The 25396-nt window shown below is 41.7% G+C and overlaps 2 protein-coding genes across 4 annotated transcripts in view; one reads left to right on the top strand and one right to left on the bottom strand.

Annotated features, from left to right (window-relative positions):
• Positions 1–17549, top strand: part of TAF9B (TATA-box binding protein associated factor 9b) — a 23508-nt gene extending 5959 nt beyond the window's left edge. The window contains exons 7-8 of one of the 3 annotated variants that reach the window (XM_014728994.3): positions 3750–3833; positions 17455–17549. In XM_014728994.3, the coding sequence (XP_014584480.1) occupies positions 3750–3799 (50 nt within the window). In that variant the 3' untranslated portion in view covers positions 3800–3833; positions 17455–17549. Of the gene's footprint in view, positions 1–413; positions 2472–3749; positions 4043–17454 lie in introns of those variants that run through there. The other 2 variants (XM_070257358.1, XM_001502662.6) reach the window with 2 other exon arrangements.
• Positions 6307–25396, bottom strand: PGK1 (phosphoglycerate kinase 1). The gene is made up of 11 exons (NM_001434717.1): positions 25255–25396; positions 19289–19339; positions 16177–16332; positions 15916–16060; positions 12330–12433; positions 11567–11686; positions 9344–9458; positions 8913–9092; positions 7532–7709; positions 7148–7246; positions 6307–6795 (listed from the first exon to the last, which is right to left on the bottom strand). Exons 1-11 carry the CDS (start codon positions 25317–25319, stop codon positions 6755–6757), a joined length of 1254 nt encoding a protein of 417 aa, NP_001421646.1. The 5' UTR covers positions 25320–25396; the 3' UTR covers positions 6307–6754.

Below are 25396 nucleotides of genomic sequence, written 5' to 3'. Positions count from 1 at the left end.
ATCTTCTGAAACCTAACTACACACAGTAAACTACTTATATAAAATGTTGGCCTGTAAGGGAATCACGAGTCCTGACCTTGACCATGTGCTTTTAATGTGTGCTTTAATGTTCCATGATGAACTCCAATGTGCTGCTTCCCATGACTAATTGAAATTTTAGGTAGTTAAGTTCAAAAAGAAACCTAACAGAACTTCTTTAACCTTGTACTAGATACTAATTTAAGTACTTTAAAGTATTAAAAATTTTAATTTAACTCTTAATGCAGTATAATTACCTGAGTTTCTTCTATGACATAGTTGCACTTCATGCTATTGAAATTATTAGAATTAAATTCAGCTTTGTTGAATACTTTTTACCATGTTTCTGATTCTGGGTAATTCATAGTATCGGGTGTTTTCTCCTCTGTTTACAGTTCCTGCAACAACTGCAGTTCAAAATGTTCTGATTAATCCTTCAATGATTGGGTCCAAAAATATTCTTATTACGACCAATATGGTTTCATCACAGAACATGGCCAATGAATCAAACCCATTGAAGAGAAAACATGAAGATGATGATGACAATGATACTATAAAGAATATAGTCTAGATGCATTTCACACATGTAGTTGGTTTTGAGCCCAGTATACTGAACTAGAACCTTCTAGATCTTCTCAAGTTTTATGTTAGAAAACTTAAATGTAGCAGCAATATTTTTCACGTTAGTTAAAACTGTTAGATTTCTTAAGGGTACCAATGTTTTTTCTTTAGGCTTTAAGTATAAAAAGCACTTGTTTCTTAATAGTTTTGTTAACGTCGAGTCCTACTCTGGCAATTCTATTTTTGGAAGCAGTTCTCTGCCGGGTACCACTGATAGCAGCACTTACGTTTCAGTTTCAACACTTTGATCAGTGGAGTAATCTTTAACAGCATCATTTCTAATGTACATTTAAATACTTTCTTTTGTAAAGTAAAATAGTCACTTTTGTTGTCACCAACTTTTTTGACCAAATCTCTCAATTTAGAAAACACTTTTTGGAGAGGATGTATTTAAAGGGATTCTAAATCCATTTTGAACGTATTTAAGTTGTTTCTTGGTGTTCCCTAACCTCCCACCTCCTCAACCCCGTTTCTAGATCCCATTTGTTTTCTGCACCACCTCCCCCACGTAGGCTTAAGTTACTCCCCATTGCTGTTAAATTTAAAAGGCCAAAACTGGAATTTTAAAAACATCATTCCTGATAATACAGCTCAGTATCATTTTCATATTTTTAAAACCTGCTTTACATGCCTGATGTTCTGTGGTTCACTTTAACCTGAAGGTTTGCATTTGCTTTGTTTTTCTCTCCATACTAAAGCACTTGAGTTTTATCCCTTGCCTTTTATGCCCATTAAGCTTAACTTTGCTTTTTACATCTAGTTTTGGGTCAGTTACGTTCAGTTCCTCCATCTTATATTCCAAGTTGATAACCCCACCATATTTCACGTTTCTAAACTTAATGTGGAAGATGCTATAGCTTAAATCTGCCTTGATAAGTATATTTACACTGGACCTAAGCAAAACCACTGAAGAGCAACTGTTTTCTTCCTTTTTACCACATGCACTTATGCTTTGATCACTACTGCTTGGACCCTCCTGTTGGTATAATTCAGATCATCTTTCTAGCTTGTTGCTGAGGATGTCACACATAAGATGGGATCAAACCTGAAAGTTTTCTAATAGTTGTCCTTCTTCTAGAAGGCCAACAACAAAAACAAATTTGTGTGATATGACTTGCATTTAGGTGCACTCTGCATAGGTTTCCCAGGAATGTTCTACTGTTGCTAAACACCTTTCCCTACTTTCCATTTATACACATCGAAACATCTTACTGGGAAAGATTGCAAAGCTTCAAAAATATAGAGGCTTGTGTTGTTTTTGTTTAAGTAAGTTTGACATATTCAACATAGGAATACTTTTGCAGAACTTTCTAAAATAAATTTTCATATCATGATTTAGAACTTGTAGCCAAGGATCCTCAAAACTTAAAACACAAGTAAGTTTCATCTTAGGATGGTGCTTGATACATCAAAGAGAAATAGTCCGGTAACAGGGAACAAACGTCTCATCACAGTTTGTTTTTGGATGTTTGTTAGGAAAAGGTGGTATCAAACTTATAAAAATAGATCTGATCAACATCATAGGAGAAAAATTTTCATTCTAGGATATCATTACTTGAATGTTCTCAGGGAGGCGGCATGTCAAAAGGCCTAGGTTCTAGTCCTGGTTCCATCATTTACCAACTGTGTGACCTTACTTCACCTCTGAGCCTTGTTCTCCTCACTAGTTTAACAGGAAAATAACACCAACCCTGCCTACCTCACAGGGATGTTGTGAGGGTTTAATTGGTATGTGTGAAAGCTCTTTCGAAATTATAATGTGCTATATAACTCTAAGGAATTGTTAATGTATTTGTTCCAAGATTATTAATTAAAAAAAATTGAACTTATAATTTATCTTTCATTTTTGACTTATGGGATTCAAAGAAGATGAACAAGGCCCAGTAATTCTGAGGTCCAAAAAGCAATTAAGATTTGTCTAAGTGATGAATTAAGTATAAATCAGGGAATTGCTTGCTTTTATTTGGAATCAGCAGGTAACTCGTCATAGTAAAGCAAAATAAAAGTGAAAGGATATGGGTTTAAATCGCTTAAAAATGTAGCATGCTCTGTCTTTGGGGGGAATTTGTACATATAATTGAGCTTGTAATCTGAGTCAATGTTGACTTATTAGGTCAGCCAGTGGGTGGTTTGCCCATTCAGATGAAGGCTGCTTTATCTAGCTTGCAGATCTCCCTTCCCTAATTACATCCACCTAATCTAGCTTCAAGAATGACTTAAGGCAGCTCTTATCCTCCAGCTTCTAGGTGGAATCTTTATAAAGATGTACTGATGGTAAATGGGGTGAGGACACTGTCATCCCAAGTTCTTCCTTTTACAAGCAGGAAACAAGTGTCTTTGATCTGAGTATGAATATAGGAATACAGCCAGCATTCAAAGAGAATGGAAGATGTAATGCACGCTGCAGTCTAAGGAGTCCAGAGTGAAGGGAAGTACTTATGAGGTAGGAGAGAAAACACTAATCAGAGCAGCAGGTACAAAGCAGTGTGTATAATATGCCACCATATATATTTTAGCCAGCCCTGGTGGTCTAGTGGTTAAGAGTCAGTGCTCTCACCACTGTGGCCCGAGTTCATTTCCCGGTCAGGGAACCACACCACCCATCTGGTGGTTGTCATATTGTGGGAACTGCAAGTTGCTGTGATGCTAAAAGCTATGCCACCAGTATTGCAAATACTAGCAGGGTCACCCATGGTGGACAGGTTTCAGCAGAGCTTCCAGACTAAGACAGACTAGGAAGGAGGACCTGGCCGTCCACTTCCAAAAGGAACAAATCAGCTGTGAAAACCCTACAAAAGGCAGGAGAGCACTGTCGCATATAGCACTGGAAGGGAAGAGGATGGCACAAAAAGACCAGGCAGGGTTCTACTCTGCTGTACACAGGGTTGCTAGGAGTCGGAATCGACGACACCAAGAAAAATACATATTTTAATATATTTATATGTATATACACACATGGATATGCTTTTTATATGCATTAAGTAGCTCTAGATTGAAGGAAACCAGTCTTAGAGTCGTTGCTTCTAAGGAAACTGTAGCTAGGGGACTGAGGCAGGAAGGAGTCTTCTCATTGTAAACCCCTTTTTGACTTCTACATCATGTGCCTCTAGAGGGAAGTTCTGGACATAAAAAGGAAAAGAAGGGAAGCAGGAAACACTGAACTAAAGAAGAGATTGAATTTGTTTATGACAAAGGTAATTTTTTCCATATACAGGCATATATATATTGTCTGGGCGTTAAAAGTGAATATGCTACACTTAAGCCTAAAGTTTGCAATGTTAATTAATTCATAATTTTATATTAACAGGAAGCACATGCTTGTACTATTCTAGCTTATATGCTCATAAGTTGTCTGTTATAAACTATCTTCCTCAACTAGGTTATAAATTCCTTTCAGAACACAGATGCTATCTTATGTTCTCTCCATTATGTCCTAAGCATTTAGCAGTCACTCAAATATTTGGCTATTTACATTTCCCCATTCATTCTCTGGGTTAATGATGCAAATAAATGGAGAAAGATCCTGTAGGCAGACTCTAGTAAAAAATACTTAGGGGCCAGCCCCATGGCCTAGTGGTTAAGTTCGGTGTGCTCTGCTTTGGTGGTCCAGGTTCACAAGTTCAGATCCCAGGCACAGACCTACACCACTAGTCAGCCACACTGTGGCAGTGACCCACATACAAAATAGAGGAAGACTGGCACAGGTGTTAGCTCAGCGTTTATCTTCCTCAAGCAAAAAAAAAAAAAGCAAGATTGGCAATAGATGTTAGCTCACGGCTAATCTTCCTCAGCAAAAAGTACTTAAAAGGTACAATCAGGGATTGATGGGTAGATGAACCAGCAGTTGTAGAGTCTAAGTGCTAGGTTTATGGGTGTTTACAGTTCTTTGAATTCCTCTGGACATTTGAAATAATAAAATGTTGGGGGAATGGTAATCAGTAGGAGAAAAAGTCATCAGTATGCTAAAGTTCTTGCCCAGCTGTGACATTAATTTGCTGAATCTATAGGTAGCATCTCTAGACCTCATCTACAAAAAGATTGGACTAGAATTCCTACTTCTCAAACCAGGGTATAGCATACCATTAGAGGTGTGCAGAAACATGGTGCATTTTAAAATTAACTACAACTATGGGGACAGTATTAATGAAAATACAAATGAATTTCTAAGAAAAAGTTCAAGCCTTCAAATCTTTTGTTGTGTTTAAAGCAGCCACCAAAATTTTCTTTTGCTGTTCTCTCCAGAGTCAAGCAAAAAAGTCCTAGAACAGAAGGATCATTTCAGGGAGTGAGGCACAATGAAAAAGCACCAGCCTTTGGAATCAGAAAACCTGGATTTGAATCCGCGCTGTTATTTACTAACTCTCTGATCCTGTCCAAGAGTTTATTTCTTTATCCACAAAGGTGAAATACGTATCTAGTTTGTAAAATGCCCAGCAGAGAAATTCCAGTTAAATATGGCCTTTTTAAGTCATGTGTTTACCTCTGATCACTCCCAAAAGCCCATGAAAATGACAGGAAAGAGAAAAGAAGGGAAAATTACAAGGACAAGGAAGACTCAGAATGTCATTAGAATAGTTTCTTGGCTTTTCGGCTCGGATCAAATTGAGACTGTCACTGGATTTTCAGCATTGACAAGGAAGCAAATCCTTCAAGTCTGAGAAGCGAATATGTAGGCTGAAATTCTACATATAGCCAAATGGGCAAGTATAAGGGTTGAATAAAGACATTTCAGACAGATAAGGTCTCAAAAATTTTACCTCCCAGGCACTTATTCTCAGGAGGCTAATGGGGTCTTGTGTTTCACAAAAGGGGAGTAAATTAAGAAAGGGGGTAAAATGGATCCAGCAAAGGGGAGGTCTAACACAGGAGGTAAAGGGAATCCCCAAGGGAGTTATCCCGGAGGGATATCCTCTAGAAAAAGAAAACACCAGAACAACAGCTGTCTAGCAAACCTAGAGGGCAGCCAGGACAAACGAGCAGGAGCACAAAGGGCTCCATGAGGGACATCTCTAATAAAAATGAACTGTCTCATATGTTTGAATATATTGGGAATGAAGAGTGATAGGTACGTAGAAAAAAAGAAACATGTTTTAAACTTCAAAGAAAATGAAAAAGTACATAATATAATCATAGCATACAACATAGCTCAGCTGTGAATACTATTTGTAATCACAATGTAGACTACTGAGCTAGAATTGTGACAAAACTATACTGGCAGAATGAAGGGAAAGTATATGTGGGACAGAGGCTCTAAGACAGCTAAATCTTCCCATGTATGAAATTATATCATTTTTTTAAAGATCAAGAAGTTAACAGTATAAGCATGGTACTTAAAACATAGAGATAAATACCAGAAAAAAGCTAAGAGTTGAAAGCAGTCACCTCTGAGGAGTAGGAATCACAAATGCGAGGAATGGGCTCAGGCCTATTTTTCTTGTTATAGGCCTTGACTTTCTAAATGATGGTTATGTGTAATAGATAAAAATAAAACTTAAAATATCCCAATGCCTGCCATAAAGTAGGACCTTGATAAAAGAGTAGACATTTGTCTAATCCCCCCCACCTCCCCACTGCTGCAGCCCCATTTCTTGCATTCAGAAATGTAGATGATTTGATCCCTTCCTCAAGATTCTGTTCTCACCCTAACAAAGTATGACAGGAAAAAAATCCCAGTTTCAATGGATACTTTTATTATTTATTTAACAGATCACCAACTTCACCTCCCTCCCTACCTACAATTGGAATTACATTTTGTTTCCATGCTGAGTAGTGAAACAATGACAAAGCTAATCAGAATAAGCTACTTCAAAAAGAGAACTAGGCTAACAGCTCACTTTCTTTTAACAGGCAAAATATAAATACATGCATTCTAGAATGCACAATGGTTTAGTCCCTAAGAAATGCAAATGGGATCCTGAAGAATGTAGGCAAATCCAGAGTGCAGTAAAGACGAGCTGAGATGCTGTGCAACTGTTTAAGGGTTCCTGGTGCTGCATCTCTTAGCTGCTAGCTGAATCTTGACATGGGGGAAGATTTTAGCTAATGCCAAGTAGAGATGTGGAAAGCGCTAAGTTGACTTAAGGGCTGCGCACAGGAACCAAAAGGCAGGAAAGTACTAAACATTGCTGAGAGCATCCACCCCAGGAAGGACTTTACCTGTTTTTGAGAGAGCACACACACAGACAGCATTACTATAAGACCCACTAAGCCAGATCTGCCCCCTTCTACCTTCCCAATAGCACGTCCACTCTTCTTCAGGATACACGGCCAGGAGTTGGGTAACTTACACTTTGGGTCCCAGATCTACTAGAGTGTAACCTCTTTGAGAATAAGTCTTCCTGTCTGCCCCTCTCTACTTCAAATGGATGCCAGGAGCTTTAAGTTCCTCTGTTTGTACTGTGCAGCTAATAATAACACTACCTACTATCTCCATTCCACTCCAGCCACCTCTCACTGCATAACTCCCATCCTTCCCTCAAACAAGCTGAAAAACAGGGAAGAACCTCACCTTCCAGGAGCTCTAAACTGGCACCACCTCCAGTGCTCACATGGCTGACTTTATCCTCCGTGTTCCATTTGGCACAGCAAGTGGCAGTGTCTCCACCACCTGTTGAATGAAAGGCAAGTAAAAAGGGGAAAGGAGAGAAAAGAAAAGAAGAAAAAGGAATGGCACCAAAACCATAAGGCAGTCTGCTCTCAAGCCCAAAAGGTAGCTGATGAACCCCCAACTCCATCTCATTAAGAAGCTCCTCCATGAACTATACACCCGTTTAGCTCTCAAGATTCACCCGGCACCAAGAAACCTAGGAAAAGCTAACCACTTCCCCCTTCTTTCCTCTGATCAGAATTCTTCCGGCTGACACTGGCATTAGCCTTTTACAGGACCCCTTACCTATGATGGTGATGCAGCCCCTGGAAGTGGCTTTCACCACCTCATCCATGAGAGCTTTGGTTCCTCGGGCAAAAGCTTCCCATTCAAATACACCCACAGGTCCATTCCACACAATCTGTTTAGCCCGAGCAACAGCCTCAGCATACTTCTTGCTGCTCTCAGTGCCACAGTCCAGGCCCTAAGGGGTGATTAAAAGAGACGATGAGCTAACAAGAAAAGCTACTTAGAGGAGCAAATACCACCTCCACCAAGACCAGAACTCAAGACTGAATACCAGAGTTTCCTTCTAGAACCAAAAGATACCCTTCAGTCTTTAAAATTATAAACCTATTCATGCCCTTTATGGAAGATCAAGTCTAAGGGAAAACCTCAGAAGTTATTTGATAAAAACATTCTTAGCGACACTACTTACAAGTGTGAAGCACAAGATGGGTGGTTTTCAACCAGGGTCAATTCTGCCCCTCCCCAGGGGATGTGTGGTAATGTCTGGAGACATTTTTGGTTGTCACAACTTGGGGGGGGGGGGTGCTACTTGGCATCTAGTGGCCAATGATGACTTAAACATCCTACAATGCAACAGCCCTCCACCACAAAAACTCCCTGAGATGTCAACAGTGCCGAGATTGAGAAACACTGAACTAGATGAGTGCTTCTCAACCTTTGGCATGCGTCAGAATCACCAGGAGGGCTTGTTCGAGCACCAACTGCCGGGCCCCAGACCCGCAGAGCTTCTGATTCAGTAGGTCTGGGGTAGGGCCCAGGAACTTGCATTTTTTAGTAAGTTCTGAAATGCTGATGCTGCTATTCTTGGGAGCAGACTTTGAGAAACACTGAACTAAATAAAACCCATACCTAAAAAAAGGAGAATGACTAAGCAAACTAGTATAGCAACATAATAAAGTTTTATACAGCTATTAAAATGATTAATACGTGGAGAACACTACAATCAACTATTTAAATTAGTATTTAATATATACATACATTTTTCCCTCTTGTAACCAGTATTCTACTATCTTCATGTTTTCATAAAGGAAAGATTTCTTAGACAGGTTTCTAGGCAGCAACATAAACTGGAAAAGCCCAAACCAAAAGAGTACACAGCACTGTCCCTAGCACATACTTAAGTACTTAATAAACAAACAGACGAAAAAACCAATGATGGTTTTGCCCCCACATTACTGATGAAGACAGCAACAATCTGATACCATTGCTTTTCCTCTATGGATTCTCCCCCAATGAGGGCCTCACTGCAACATGTGGAGCCCTGACAGAGATCTCCTGCAGAGAGTCTCCTAAAATGCTTGTTGTTCAGTTGAATGATGAATGAATGATACCAAAATGTTTCTGTTCACTCACACTACCAACCACGCAAGTGACTCACCATCCAGCCAGCAGGTATGCCAGAGGCCACAGTGGCTTGGCCTGTCTTGGCATGCTCATCAAACTTGTCAGCAGTGACAAAGTCAACAGGCAAGGTAATCTTCACACCATTCTTCTCAGCTTTGGACATCAGGTCTTTGACGATCTTGGCTCCCTCTTCATCAAACAGAGAAGTGCCAATCTACACAGGGAAGCCAAGATGATGGTCAGCCTCTATACTAAAAACATGATTACCTCACAAGGCAGACAGGAACAAGATACAATATAATATAAAGGAACAATTCAAAGACAAAAGAAAAAAAAACTTGCCAAGATAAATAAAAATGAGAGGTTTTAAGGGTCATGTCAGAAGCTAGTTTTCCTTTTAAATTTATATAACCTGCTATTTCTCATGGAGAGCTATTTCACATCCACTTGGCATTGGTTTCCTACCTCCATGTTGTTGAGCACCTTAAGGAAGGTAAAAGCCATTCCACCACCAATAATCATCTCATTGACTTTGTCCAGCATATTATTGATCAGCTGGATCTTGTCTGCAACTTTAGCTCTAGAAAGGAAAGCAAGAATCATCACCAAAAGAACAAAACAATGGACTAAGAAAGTGCTATTACATAGAGCCTGAGTTTTTATATCAAGGGACAGGAACAGAGAAATGTCCCACAAAGTGACAAAAGTATCTCACTTGTAAAGATTGGTCATCACTAAGGATAAGAATGGATTAACTGTTATACACGCAAGAGAGAGAGAGAATAAACAAATGAATACATAAATAAGATGGAGAAAAGAAAAGAGACTCAACCTCTTCTAAAGGATGTGGGATATTATACAGCTCAAATGCTCTGCTTCTTCAACAAATCAATGGAATGAAAATAACAAGGAAGAGGGGACTATTATAAAATAAAAAGTACTTAACAACCCAATGCAATGCATGAAGTTCAGTGGATCCTTAGTCAAATAAACCAAGCGTAAAAAGACATTTCTGAGATGACTGAGAACTTCTGAATACAGACTGGGTATTAGAGGTTAGTAACAAAATTGTTAAATTTCATTAGGTATAACATGGTGGTTATTTAAAAGAAATTTCCTTATCAGTTATGAGATCCATACAGAAGTATTATAAGTGAAATTATGTGATGTCTAAGGCTCGCTTGAAAATACTGCTGACAAAAAAGGATAAGGGGATAGATGAAACAAGACTGGCAAAAATGTCAGTAATTGTGGAAGCAGGGTGACAAACACCTGGAGAATTATTACACTATTCTCTCAACTTCTGTACATGTTTGAAGTGTTTCCACAATAAAGTTTTTTTAAGAAAATGTAAAATTTTCCCCAAAATTACTAGTGGCATAAGGATACTACACTGCAAGAAAGGTGGCAAAAAAACCTCCACATCAACTTCCCCAAAACAGCTATTTCAGGCTGAATCTAAAACCTAATCAGAACCACGAGGTGGCACTCACTCCCATATTCCATGTCTACAGAAGTTTGGAGAACAAAGTCCGACAGCTCAAATCCTAATCTCCAGGGAAGCAAAGATCAGAGTCTGACCTTTATAACCCAGTGCACAGGAGGGGCAATGCTTCCAGGACACAGATTACAACCTGTACCCACCTGAATTATTTTTAGGACCCTGAAACTGGGCTCATGAAGCCTGGAGAGCAACTATGCTAGCTGAAATTGACACCCAACTCCAGTCAGCTTTCTTGGGGAAATGCTGAATGTGTTCAGTCCCGTGGAAAAAAAAGCTCTGCTCTTAGAAGGGTCAGAAGCATCCAGCCTTAAAGAGGCTGCTACCTAGATAGCCAAGCCAAGTGACAGGAAGTTATCTTATCCAAGCAGTCCCAGGTCCCTGTTCCTACTCTATCACCTAAAAATTATCCTCCTAGCCTCTTGACCTGCAATTCTGAAATTTCTGTTTTCAACTAAGCCATTAAAATATCATTATCCACATGGTACGTTTTGCCACAGGAGAAAATGTAAAAAGGTATGTGATCTGGAGATATGAATTCTAAATGATATATTAAACACAGATGAGGAGGTTTTCATAGTTACTCCTTGCCAGATTGTATGTATGTGAAAGGCTCAAGTACTTCAAAAATTGTTAGATGAGCACCTAAGTTGCATCTTTCCCATTCTTCCCTCCAGAACCATTTTCTATTTTTCTTGGCCCTGTTCTCTGTCCCAGGAGGCTGACCTGCATGGACTGCATCAAAGGGCTCCTTTTCCCTCTGGCCTCCACTTGGGTTGCAGTCAGTTGGGGGTGGGAGGAGCTACATCAGTGGGAGACTGAAGGGAGATCAGAGTATTTATTTCCCTGGCTCCCTCCCTGCCAGATGACTATACCTACATCGCTTGACCAAAGTGTACAGTTCCTATCACAGGGCCCTCTTCACACAACTGCCGTCTCTGGATTCTGGCAACCATTCCTTCCCTTTGTCCCTCCAGGCCTAGGAATGGTGATAGCTGTTGCTACCCCCACATTACTGTACCGTCCCTTTGGGGTTTCCCCAAACCCTACCCACAGTTTTGTAGATAGTTCCTTTGTTAAATTCTCCTCAGTTACCCAGTTTGTGCTATCTGACAGTAAAACACCCAAGTTATAGCCTACTAGCCAAACACACTACTTAAAGCATGATCTTGAAGAGATCTTCATACCCGCCCAGGATGGCCAGGAATGGTCGCTCTGGGCTCTCCAAGGCCTTGGCAAAGTAGTTCAGCTCCTTCTTCATCAAAAATCCTCCAGCCTTCTGTGGCAAATTAACTCCCACCATGGAGCTAGAAAAGACCAGAAACATTCAAATTTTACTCAATGCCCACCAATTCTCCCAATTCTAGAAGCCATCTCCTTATCATTGAAATACTCTCATTTTTGAGACTCCAGGAAACCATGGTTTTCATCCCTAAACTGCAACAAAAACACTTAGGTACAAAATAAGGTTTTTGACTAATAGTGCAGGGTCAAGGGGGACAAGTAAAAAGCAATGACCTTATGTAGAATTTAAGATACCCGACTAACAGTCTTCAGACCAAGGGTATAACCACAATAAATAATCAGCCAACTGATGACCACAGGAGGGGATTCCTCAATTTACTTCCTACTGACAGCATAAGCTTCTGATCCTACAATGTTCACAAAGGGCAAGACCTCTACATGAAATATCCAAAGTGAGAAAGAGCAACCTCTTCCTGATGGTCAACAAAAAGCTCCGCAATTCTCAACATTTTTTACTTTTATTTCCTCTTTGGATCAGGGATACTCAACACGAGCCACAGTCTAACTGGTGGTTCCAATTAAGAGACAGAAGCCGAAAGGATGACAGTATAATCAGAAGTTTCCAAAAGCAACACAGAGCTTGGGCTGCTCGAGTAAATACAGGAATGCTGCTCTCAGCTTGACATTGAACAAGACTCTTAGTACCTGTGGGCTCGGTGAGCAGTGCCAAAAGCATCATTGACATAGACATCCCCTAGCTTGGAAAGTGAAGCTCGGAAGGTTTCTATTTTGGCTGGCTCAGCTTTAACCTGCAGAGAAAAACAAAAAATGGAAAAACCAACACAGGAAATGCTGATGGCTCCAAAAACAATCGTAAAAGCATTTCATACCAAGAGTCCTCTTGAACATCTATGTCTAAAGACCCTGAGTTGGTGGGACAGCAATTTTTACAACTAGCACGAGATCTGCTCTTTCTTCCAAACATTCCAGGTCTTTTGGTCATTTCTGCATGTTTCTGCTCTCCTTCACCTTCCTTCAAATTGCAAACCTAAGATTCCTGTACCATGGCTTAACCTGAAGCTAACCATATCCCACTGACCTCTCCCCAGCTTCCAGGACAAGATTATGATTATCCTTCCCTCTCCTTATCTTGACTCTTCCTCTTTTTAACATATTCTCCTTGTAAAAGTTAGGATTATACTTGACTCAAGCTGCTGGCTACGAAGGCCTTCCTGTAAAGGGAAAGAGGCCCTGACACATACTCCTCACGAAAGCAACAAGGGCAGGCTGAGACAGAAAACGCAGATGGAAAGATGACAACAGAAGAGGACCTCAGAAACATTTCATTCTGATTAAATGGATGTATTTTATATAGCCTTCCCTGGAAGTTAGGCATCTGAGAAAACAAGAAATATACTGCAAAAAAGAAGGATAAAAAAGTAGAAATAAAACATAGGGCTTTGAAATTTCAGCTCACTATCCAGGGATTCCCCCCGCTAAAAGGGACAGAAAGTAGATAGCAGGATGAACAAGGAGTCTCCAGCAGGAAACTAAGCAATGATGCACAGGAAGCCAGATGAAGGGGTCATGGCACAGAGAGTACAGAGCACAGAGCAGATATTCATTTTACTCACTGTCCACTCCCATCCTCCTATGTATCAAGGTGAAAAAGGCTGCCACAAAGAACAGGGGCTGTCCTCTAATGACCCAAAGAATGCAGGGGCATTAATGCTAAAACTAAAAGGTGTAGAGCCCCTGTAATCTCTCTAGAATAGAATACCATCTGCCACTAGTGACAGGAAGATGCTTCATGTAGTAACGAAACATTGCCTGAATGGCAGGAGACTGGGGCTCTAGGCCCAGGTCTGGCACTAATTCACTGTGTCACCTTCGGGAAGTTGCTCTCTGTCCCTGAAATCCTCCTATTTATTGAAAAGGTGTGATAAGCCGTCTACTTAAGAATTACTTGAGGAAAAATGGGGCAAATCGAAAGCTCCTCATGAAAAAGGTCCTATAAAAGTTAATAATAATCAGAACCCACTTCTCATTTCTGATCTGCCAATAACTAAAGGGAAGAGAATGCAACTAAAAGACCAATATGGGCACACAAGATAAAGGAAAAAGTTTACGTCCTCACTTTGTTTTTTAATTCATTCTGAAGTTATGACTGGTTCCTGAAATGTCAAGCACTGAAAGCCATTGGACACTAAATGTAAAGTTAACTAACTCAAAAAGTCATAGACTAGCAGAGTTGGTTCATCATTTCCTGAATGAAAGATTTTACCCCAATTTGCCAGCTGCCTCCTGCCATTTCTAAGCCCTAGAGTCTGTGCAGCTTGAGTTTCAGTCTAAAAGGGCATCAAATTTTAGGTCAGCATTTAACTCCTACTACTGTAGCAAGGCCATGCCAAAGGCAGGATAAGGCAAGACCAGGGCCTGTGGTGCTAAGAAAAGAAACTGCCTGAAAGCAGGCACTCGGATGACCTTAAGAAATGTCAGAAGTATAACATGAGATTGAGACACTAGCCTCAGAGCATCTTGTTCCCCAAGACACTAAAGATCTTAAGAGTGGAAAGTACTAAAGGGTACCTTCATCTTCCCTTCTACCAATGGGCAAATTCCAAATCATCCTCAAAGAGCCAGCTTTATCATTTAATATTTGAATTCTGATTGTCAGGTCACAGTAATCTGTTTTGCCAGTTACCTTTGGCTGCTTTTCTTAATTTGTTTCTTTCTATGGTTGCTTTTACATGATAATGGCAGAGTTGAACAGTTCAACAGAGACCATATATGGTTGTGACTGACTGTACGGCCCACAAAGCCTAAATATTTACTGTCTGGCCCTTTACAGAAAAACTTTGCTGATCTAACGGACTGACCTATATATAAGGCCCAGCAACAGTACCACTGACTCTAACTTGACTCTGACGACTGCCTTTCTGAGACTTAGTTTCTTCATGAAATCATGATACCTGTGCTTCCTTATCTTAGAGAGGAATTCAAAGAAAAATGCCTTAAATCCAAGGCAATCTCATCATGACCATAATTTACCCAACTACAATCAATTGTCCCAAATAGTCCCTTTCTACTTGACTTAGAAAAGTACTTTTTCTGCTCATGTAATTGTTTTATAAGAAAAATCCCAATTATATCAAATTTAATTTACTGTTTTAAAAGTACCAAGCTCAAGCTTCAAGTTAATTCCCCTTCTAAATAAGAATACAGATTGGGGCTGGCCCCACGGCATAGTGGTTAAGTTCAGCACACTCGGCTTTGACAGCTCTGGTTCGCAGGTTTGGATCCCAGGTGCAGACCTACACCACTCATCAGCCATGCTGTGGTGGCAACCCACATATAAAGTAGAGGAAGACTGGCACAGATGTTAGCTTAGGGCTAATCTTCCTCAGGCAAAAAAAAAAAAGAAGACTGGCAACAGATGTTAGCTCAGGGCTAATCTTCCTCAGAAAAAGAAAAGGGGCCAGCCTGGTGGCACCGCAGTCAAGTGCACACGTTCCACTTCTCAGCAGCCCGGGGTTCGCCGGTTCGGATCCCAGGTATGGATATGGCACCAGCTTCACAAAAAGCCATGCTGCGGTAGGCGTCCCATGTATAAAGTAGAGGAAGATGGGCATGGATGTTAACCCAGGGCCAGTCTTCCTCAGCAAAAAGAGGAGGATTGGCAGTAGTTAGCTCAGGGCTAATCTTCCTCAAAAAAAAAAATACAGATTGCCCTTCCATAACACACTAGGGCCTGTTGCTTAGAAAAACCGTTCCAAGCTTGACCAACAAAAAATCTAAAACTAGCTCTGCTGGGGGAACACCTAGTGTAGCATGGATATTCACTGCCACGTCCACCTGTGAATGTCTACTTGCAGCACTTGGCAATCACAGCCTACCCTTTGATAGGATTATCACATGTCAGAAAAAAAATCTGCATGTATCACAGGCCAGGTGTGCAACAAAGGGACAATTAAAAGTAGCATGTTCACTGAATACTCTTACCCCCAAATGGTATTCATGTATTTTTCAAAGGTATTTCAAAACCTCTTGAGCAGAAAGAGGGCTTCTGGGATGCTGGCAATATTCTATTCCTTGACCTAGGTGGTCGTTACACAGGTGTGTTTACTTTGTGAGTAACTCACCAAGCTGTGCATTTGTGCAAGTTTATACGTTATACTTCACTAAAAGGGTGTCTAAGGAAAAATAAACATGAGCTTCCTCTCTTCTTCCATCAGTCTCTCATAGATTTAGCCCTCCTCGCCCCTACTAATGTCAAAATCACAGGTCCTACCTTGTTCCCAGAAGCATCTTTGCCCTTCCCTTCTTCCTCCACATGAAAGCGAAGGTTCTCCAGCAGGATGACAGACCCAGCAGCTGGGTCAGCACAAGCTTTCTCCACTTCTGGGCCCACGCAGTCCTTCAAGAACAAAACATCCCTGGGGAGAGCACGAGATGCAGACACTTGAGCCGTCTGAAAGTTAAGAACCAGTGACAACGTGCTGGACAACATCGCCTGTCACAGAGTCCCCCAGCATCAGAGCCTGGCACTTACTTGCCCAGCAGAGACTTGAGTTCAACAGCAACTGGCTGCAAGGAATATTTGTCAGGCATGGGGACACCATCAGGCCGGCCCAGGTGGCTCATAAGAACAACTGACTTGGCTCCATTGTCCAAGCAGAATTTGATGCTTGGGACAGCAGCCTTGATCCTGCAACCAAAAAGAGACAGCAAGTAGAGCAAGGTTACTCCTAGGAATGAGTATGAAACACAAAAACCCCTTTTCTTCTCCAAATTCCTTCACGTTTACTGTCGGCAACTCAGGGATGGTCCTCAGGCTTAAGTTCAGGGGAAGAAGTTAATTACGATGCCAACCCTCCACCTAGAATTATACAATCTCATTATGTTTTGCCCCTTGTGCAGAAGAGTTAATATAGCAGGCCAAAACTGCTACCTTTAGAAGGACCCGCTTGCAAGGCTGGGCCTTGGCTGGTGTCTGGGAACTTGGCTTTTGAAGTGGTCCCTCAGTTCTCTAACTGACAAGGGCCATTCACTGTTCCTAGACTGTCTGTACAAACAAAGTGATTTATGCTAAACACCTGCTTCCCTCTAGGAGTCTGGAATTTTGGTAGTTGCTAGGTAGAGGGTACCTATGTGACCAGCTCCCAGTATAACCCTGGGGGGCTGAGTCTCTAATGGGCTTCTCTGGGCAGAAACATTGCACACAATTACTGCATTGTCAGTGCTAGAGAAAGGAGCACACTTGGGTGTGTCCCCTCCCAGGAGGGACAAAGCATCAGAAGTCCATGCACGGATTTCTCCAGGTTCTGCCTGTGACTTTTTCCCTTGTTGATCCTGTCATACATCCTTTCACTGTAATGAACTTTAGCAGTGAGAACTATAAGCAAAGTCCTGCGAGTCCTTCTAGTGAATCACCAAACATGTGGGTGGTCTTGGGGGGCCCCTGAAACATCCCTCTTATGTGACCGTGGAACAAATATAAAATTCCCAAATATTGAAACCATTAAAGGAAATTTGGGAAAAACTGAAAAATGTGTAGTAACTTTTCTGCACCCATTATAGATCCTAAGTCACTTTTTTTATGTAGGAAAAAATAAATGCATTATACAAACCGTGGTTTACACAATGCTTCACGTTTACTACATTAAAGTTTAACCAAAAAATTACTCAACTTCCTTTAAACATTTCAAATTTTTGTTCCAAACCTGATACTAACTTTCCATTTTTGCCAGTCTTTTAGAAATTAAAATTGACAACGAAGAAAGTCATTTATTTATTCACAAATATTTACTGAATGCTTCTTTTGTTCCAGGCGCCATTCCAGATTCTGAGAATACAACAGTAAATAAAACAGTCTCTGCTCTCATGGAAGTGAAAATTCTAACAGAGGGAGAGACAATAAACATATGCATGTGTGTGTGTGTATTTCTCAAATGGTGGTAAGAGCTATGGAGAAAACAAAACAAGGCAGAGGGACAAGAATGACTGGGGATAGTGGTAGAAGAGATTTAGATAGCGTGGGCAGGGAAAGTCTCTCTGATAACGGGCCTTTTCACCAGAGAACAGAATAATAAAAAAACAAGTTATGTTTCTAAAATACGTTATGCTATTTGGCAGATATAAAAATTCATACCAAATAAAGAAGAAACCTTGATCAGGTACAAAGTTTGCCTAATGAAAGCAAATTAATCTTCAGGGCTATCCCTTATTGACAAGTTCTAATTTTCTAATGCTTCATTTTGTTAATCAACTCCATGGGTTTCTGAAAATGAAAAGGTCTACCAGACATGTTTCTCTGCTTTTTGTTCATAAAATAACTTGATAGCATATTTCCAATCTTTCTTGTGTGCTGCAGAAAATAAAGAAAATCAATAAGGATCAGAGCTGCCTTACACAAAGACCTTCCGCTATGGTGCAGCAGGATGTGCTTGGCAGAATGCCAGGCTCTATTCTGGGGCCAATATCTGAAAATATTTTGGGTCTAGACCTGCACTGGCCAATATGGCAGCCATCAGCCACAGGTGCCTCTTGAATACCAGAAATGTGCCTAGTCCAGATTGAGACGTGCTCTAAGTGTAAAATACATGCTGGATCTCAAAGACTTAATACTAAAAAAGTTAAATGTCCCTTTGATTAATTTTTTTATTGAAATAATTTTTAGACTTAATGGATTAAACAAAATATATTATTAAAATTAAGTTCACCCATTTGTTTTCATTTTTTTTAATGTGACAAGTCAAAAATTTTAAATTACATGTGGCTCATATTATATTTCTATTAGGACTTGTCTAGATCATTGGAAAGCACCTCTCCAGCTCAAACCCTTCATTTCAAATTTAAAATAAAAACCTTCATTTACAATTTAGTCAAAAGCAAGAGCAGTACCATCAGTTAAAATTTCTGCTTCTGACTAGGAGCCAAGACATTTTGAGCAGCCTAAACTGACTGAAAATATTACTTCTGAGGTCTTTTCCCTTAAATCAAAACTCTCAACTGATTTTAGGGGCCGGCCCAGTGGCATAGTGGTTGATTTCACACGCTCTGCTTCAGCAGCCTGGGGTTCACTGGTTCGGATCCCGGGCACAGACCTGTGCGCCATTTATCAAGCCATGCTGTGGCAGGCGTCCCACATATAAAGTAGAGGAAGATGGGCACAGGTGTTAGCTCAGGGCCAGTCTTCCTCAGCAAAAAAGAGGAGGATTGGCAGCAATGTTAGCTCAGGGGTAATCTTCCTCAAAAAAAAAAAAACCTGATTTTGTCTGGGCCATGTGGGGCTTGTAAAACTACCTGTAAGCTTAATAACTGGTGGTATTAAAAAATCCTTCTCTTGCACAGTTCTTCATTTTGCAAGGGAAGCCAAGTAACCTTAAACTTTGATTTTATTTAAAAAAGTATAACTCCAAATTCTTCAAATTTTCAAAAAATGGGAAGAGAAAAAAAATCACTTTCTAAGACGATTTTTTTCAATTTCTACATTCTCATAAGAAAGCAGACCAAATGGTGGGTTGGGTTGGTGGAATGCCAAAAGCGTATGGCTTAAGTTGCTACAATTCTAAAATAAGCAAGGAAAACCATTTCATGCCATATATTCATACCCACACCCATGCACGTCTTAAACCTAGCTCAAGGCTTAGCAGGTACCTTACCTCTGGTTGTTCGTTATCTGGTTGTTCTTCATAGGAACGTTGAAGTCCACTCTAAAAAAGAAACAAAGTTTCAGATTCAGAGTCATGATCAATTTATTGTTCCCTCAAAGATTAGGAGAGGCACTTTCAGTGAACCAGTTAAATAAACTGGAAGCTTAAAACTCAAAAAAAATCATCCGTGGGGCCGGCCCTGTGGCCAAGTGGTTAAGTTCGTGCACTCCGCTTCGGCAGCCCGGGGTTTCGCCAGTTCAGATCCCGGGCATGGATACGGCACCGCTCGTCAGGCCATGCTGAGGTGGCGTCCCACACAGCACAACCAGAGGACCTACAACTAGAATATACAACTATGTATTGGGGGGCTTTGGGGAGAAGAAGGAAAAAAAAAAAAGATTGGCAACAGATGTTAGCTTAGGTGCCAATCTGTAAAATAAAAAAAAAATAACCATCATCCATATCAGAAGTCAAGAAAGTGGTTAGCCATGGGGAGGATGGTGGGAGTGGCGACTGGGATAGGACACCAGAGGGGGCTTCTGGTGTTCTGGTAATGTTCTATTTCTTGACCTGGGTAATTGCACAAATGCGCTTGTTGTGTGATAATTCTTTGAGCTTATGATTTGTGCCCTTTTAGGTATGTACCTCATACTTTAAAAGAGAAATTTTAAAAAATAAAATTAAAACCTAACTTAAATCACAGGAACTAGCCCTGAAGACCTGGGAAGCTAAAACCAGCTCCATCTACAGATTTCTATGTGGGCCTAGCATGATAGCATCTAATAATAGCAGCAGCTGAAGGGGTGAAGGGTAATAAGGAAGACATCTTGATTCTGATTCCTTTGATATTATTTCTGGGCCCTAGTGAAGCTAACATCACTCAAAAGAAAAAAAAACTGGAAAAATAAAACACATCAAGAGAGTATCATCCTTTTTGGAGAAAGCCTGGGGCCTTGAGACCAGAAAGAAGCCCAGTGTCCAAGACCGAGTTCACACAGTATACTTTTCAAGCAAAACACAGAAAATAAAAGTTAGACAGCCTCTTTCAAAAAGACTGACAGGAGAGGGTGGACCATGTGACCCTGCCCGCCTAACAAATAAGCAATTAGAAGAAAAGTGATCAAAAGGGCACAAGCAAATGATGTACGGCAGTCTCTCTTTCTTACCCAAGAGATTACTGCTTTACCATTTTTAAGAACTGCTAATTCCTTTCCCCTTCTTCTGAACTCCTTGGAATCTCCGCCCACTTCAATCGGACTGAAAACAACGATGTGTGGTAGCTATTTGTAAGGTCTAAGTTTTGCCTGCCAGGATCCTTTTTAAGTGATTTCTTTCTCATCTGTAAAATGAGAATGATTGTATCTACCTCACAGCTACTGTGAGAATTAAATGAGTCTGCAATTTGTAAAGGGCTTAGAAAAGTACCTGGTACATAGGAAGGGCCCTAAAAGTGGTAGCTATTATTATATATGTTAATGCTTCTCCAAAATGTATTCTCTGATTTAAAAGACAGATCAACCATTACTAAAAACAGCATCAAAAGCTAAGGGACTACAGGGAAGGTATGACCTGGTCAAGACGACTACTGCTCTGCTTGATCATACAGCTCCATCACTAGTCCTTCCTCTCTAAGGCTGAGGCTTGGCAGATGATTATAAAATCCTAGACCTACTAAGAAGACCACCGATTTCCCATATCCCCTGTGCCTGTACTGCCATCTACCTCACTGAAGAGCAGCCTTTCCGAAGGTGGGTTGAGGGAAGAATTCTCTATTGCAACATTTTAATTCAAGAAAGTCTTCGAAAATAAAGGCAGTATGCCTCTGAAGAAAAGAAATACACTCTACTTAGTTTCAGGCTACTTGATTCTGATTCTAAGCATCTTCTTTAAATATCCTGAGCAAGGCTCTTGCCAGCCCTAAAGGGCATTCCAAAGAAGATCGAGTATCCCATTACCACGGGTCACTTGTCCCCCTGCAGCCTCCCAGAAGGCCCATGGGCAAAAGGGCTAATGGCAAAAGGCTGGGAACAAGCCACCCCCTTTGCAGTGCTGCTCCCTACGCTCAAGCCCTTACAGGGAGGAAATTCTCTGGGCAGAAACACTCGAGAATCTGTATTGCCTATCCCAGGTGCCATGACATAGCTTACTGATGAGAACTGGACTCGTACTCTCCTCAGTGCCTGTGGATTACCCACCCCTCATCATCTCCTAGACTCTCAGCAACAGCTCTGCTCTTAGCTTCTCCTCTCTGAGGACTCCACCACCGAAACTGCTCTTGCTGCGCAATTCCACTTGTTCCATTCTATGTAAAATCTGCACCTCTTCCTTTTCCACTTCCCTGAACACTCCCGAGCTTAGCCTCAGGCTCGAAATCAGACATCACTATACATCTATCAGAGTGGCTGAAATAAAAAGTAACAGCAACACCAAGTGCTAGCGAGGATGCAGAGAAACTGCTCACTCTCACACTGCTGGTGGGAACGTAAAATGGAGTGGCTGCTTTGGAAAACAGTCTTGGAATTCCTCAAAAGTTTAAGCATATGACCCAGCAATTCCACTCTTAGGTGTTTACCCAAGAGAAACGACAGCAGATGTCCATACCAAGACTGGTGCATGAATGTTCAATGTTCACAGCAGCTTTATTTGTAATAAGCCCAAAACTAGAAACAACCCACAAGTCCTTCACTGGCTGAATGGCTGAACAGACTGTGGAACAGCCATACCACAGACTACTTCTCAGCAATACAAGAACTGCATTATTGATATATGCAACAACTTGGATAAATCTCGAGGGCATTATGCTGAGTGAAAAAACCCAATCCCCAAAGGTTACATACTGTGTGATTCCACTTACATAACATCTTTGAAATGATAAAATCTTAGAAGCAGAAAATAGCTTAGTAGTTACCAGGGGGTAGGCATGGAGGGAGGGGGGCCCTGACTCTAAAGGGGTAGCATGAGGGAGATCCTGGTGGCGATCAAACAAAACAATAATTTTTGTATCTTGATTGTAGTAGGAGTTACACAAATCTATACATGTGATAAAACAGCATCCAACTATACACTTTATTCCAACGTCAACTTCCTACATTTGCTATTTACTATAATTATGTAAAATGTATCCAACAGGGGAAACTGGGTGAACCCAAGACTTCCCTGTACAAGTGCTTCAGGACCTCTCTGCAACCTCCTGTGAATCTATAATTATTTCAAAACAAAATGTTAAAAATATTGATGTGGTTGAGATAATATCAAGTCTCTATCACTTGAAATCTCAGGAGTCCAGGCCCAGTTCCATTAAAAGCTCTCAAAGGAACCATGCCCACCCCTGCTTCACTGCCCTGACTGGCAAAGTGAGGTATTATGGCTGTCTTAGAGCCTTTCTTTTTTTCCTCTGCTCTCAGTTTTTCCTCTCCATTTCTTTTTCTGCTACATCAAGGCGGTTGCTTAACAAGTTACAACAAGTTGGTGAAAAACAGTGAGGTGGTAAAAAACGGGGGGAACAAGCAAAAGGGAAGTGCTTCACAAGTCGGCAAAGGAGTATGACTGGCAACCTATGAGAGGAAGAAAGGAAATGACATCGCAAAAATAAGCAGGAAGTTTACTCAAAGGGCTGTAAAGTCACTCAAAGGGCTGTAAAGACAACTGGAGTCTTAAAAAACTGAGGTGGAACCTGGTAATTACCTAGTCAGAGGCTTCTGGCTATCTAAGGCTCAACAAATCAGTCAATTTCCCTTGGCAATTCAAAGCAGGAGCCAGAAGACTCAGCAAAGGTCAGAGTTCTCTTATGCAAGATAAGAAGAGGAGGCAAGTGAGAGCAGCCGCTACTCAGGAGGCCCCATTTCTGAAACACTGCCAGCAACCACCACATGAAGCCATTGAAACAAAAAGAAATTTGAGCTGACAATGCATGGCTGACTAGGATCTTCCAAAAAGTAGTCCTACAGTGTGACTCTCTGTTTGAAAGAGATACATTAATAATGAGGGAACAAAGTAACCTCCTGTCCTCAGGCCAAATAAGTAGAATTTATCCAGATTACATGGGGAAAGTTATTGATTGTAACCTTCAGCAGACAAAAGGTCTATTTTAACCTGTCCCTGCTTACTACGAATATTCAGAGGATCTGGTTTGTAGCCAAGGAGATCCACATTCTAGTCCTGACTCTGCCACCAACTTGCTAGTTCAGTGACCTTGGACAGGTCATTTTCCATCCGCAAAACAAAACTAGCCAATCATTTCAAGGCTCAGGGTTAATCTGTGTTAAATGAAACTTTGAGCCTTTGCGCAGAAAGATATTTCACATGAGGTCCAGTGGGAGAAAGATAAGAACCTCCTCTAGTCCTACTCCCAGCCAGCCCAGTTAATTGTTCAAGCCAATTTCCCTGGAGAGAGAGGAGATAAGGGCCAAGACTGCAGTTGTAGGAAGTTGACCAGCATCATGCCCCACCTCTTGTCTTTCAGCTGGTGCATGCATCTGGAAAAGTCAAACCTGAGCACAGTGGAGATGGGAAGAAATAATTAAAACCTAAGATCTAGTTGTCTGACAATGTCCACTTGGGCTGTTTTTCATAGGGTCTATCCCCTTTCCTTAAAATCATCTGAGTAGAAGAGGCCCTTATCTAATACTAGGATGGCTGTGACTCCTACTTTGTCCACCAGGTGTTTCTCCCCGCCACAAGCTATTGAGTTCTGACTATTTCCACAGCAAGGCAGAAAAGACCGCTTGCAAACTAATAGTGACCATAATGAAATGAGAGGGAAGGGAAGAGCTACGTGAACTTTTAGGGTGCCCATACACTTCTCTAATGCACAGTGTCCTCATGTTTAAGCCCAGGGTAAAGGGAGATCCCCTTCTACCTTACGTGTCTGTTAATATCCAAAAGATGCCCTCATTTGAACCAGCCCAAATTGGGAAAGGGGCTGGATCACACCATTCACATGCCTGCCCATCAATCAACCACTGCCCAAAAAGGACAAGACTGCACAAGGCTATCAATTCAAGCCCTCATGGCCCCCAAAAGCACTAAAATCGGATCCTGGGAAGGTTATGAACAGTCAAGTCCATCAGTTACGTACCTAACTGTCCTCCTGCACTTTGCTCCTGGCATGCACAAATGTAGCACACATTACAAAAAGGATAAATATAAAAGTTCCATACACCATACTAGTAATTTTGGCAGATAAGGGAGAAACTATGTTCCTAAGTGACCAGGGATCCACGTGTGCAGAGTAAGAGACTCCAAGGTACATGAAGAGCCCTCCCCACTTCTCATATCCTGCTTCTCTAGCCACATCTCGGGGTGAGGCTGGAGATCAGCAAGAATGAGCAGCCACACCCTGCTCCACCACTACCCAGCATGTGTCACAATCGTGATGCAAACCCCATGGCCTGGAGCCCAACGACACTGTAGGCCCACCTCACCCTCCCACCCCCAATTCTTTAGGGGGTTCTAGTCCTGAACATCTAAATCAGCACCCTCTGGGGAAGATTTCCTTTTGCGCAGGGATCTTTGAAATGTGGGCCTTTTCTCATTTGTCGAGGATGGTCTAGGGCGGTGGGGGAAGGGAAACTAACCAAATGACCTTTCAAGGTCCCTTCCTTGGGGCCTAGGATTTTGCAGACTAAGCATTACGTCCCACCTCGCCGACTGGGAGCTGGAGGCGACGGAACTGCATTTCAGGAATAGGAAAGAGGGCAAAATGGGTCCCCGCAATCTGAGCCCTTCCTCGGTGGATCCACCCCTAAAGGGCAACTACAGCTCGCTTTCTGGGCTGGGGAAAATGAGGGTAGAAACCGCCAAACCCGGGCAAAGCCTCCGCCACAGCGGTGGGCAGCCTCGCCCTGCGTGGCTAAGACCCGTGGGGCCGAGCAGAGGCCTAAAGGCAACTTTGGGCAGGCGGGACGGCAGGTCGGCCCCGGCCGCAGAGACTGCGGCAGAGCGGCGAGGGCGCGCAGGCAGTCGTGCGGAATTACCTCATGACGACCCGCTTCCCCTTCACGTTCAGCTTGTCCAGCGTCAGCTTGTTTGAAAGCGACATCTTGGCAACACGGCGGCGGAAAAAGGCTGGGGGCTCAGAGAGCGGCGTACTAGGTTGCCGACTCGCGCTGGGGACGC

This window comes from Equus caballus, chromosome X (assembly GCF_041296265.1).
Source record: "Equus caballus isolate H_3958 breed thoroughbred chromosome X, TB-T2T, whole genome shotgun sequence".
In the NCBI taxonomy this organism is placed as follows: domain Eukaryota; kingdom Metazoa; phylum Chordata; class Mammalia; order Perissodactyla; family Equidae; genus Equus; species Equus caballus.
This window is presented reverse-complemented; position numbering and strand designations above follow the sequence as displayed.

Bases quoted from the DNA above. Each gene is read 5' to 3' on its own strand.
- PGK1 (NM_001434717.1), bottom strand. From the start codon at position 25,319: ATGTCGCTTTCAAACAAGCTGACGCTGGACAAGCTGAACGTGAAGGGG. The intron at 11,687-12,329 runs GTACTAAGAGTC...GGTCTTTTCTAG, and splicing joins ACTGCTCACCGAGCCCACAG to CTCCATGGTGGGAGTTAATT. The intron at 9,093-9,343 runs GTAGGAAACCAA...TTCCCTGTGTAG, and splicing joins AGGTGCTCAACAACATGGAG to ATTGGCACTTCTCTGTTTGA.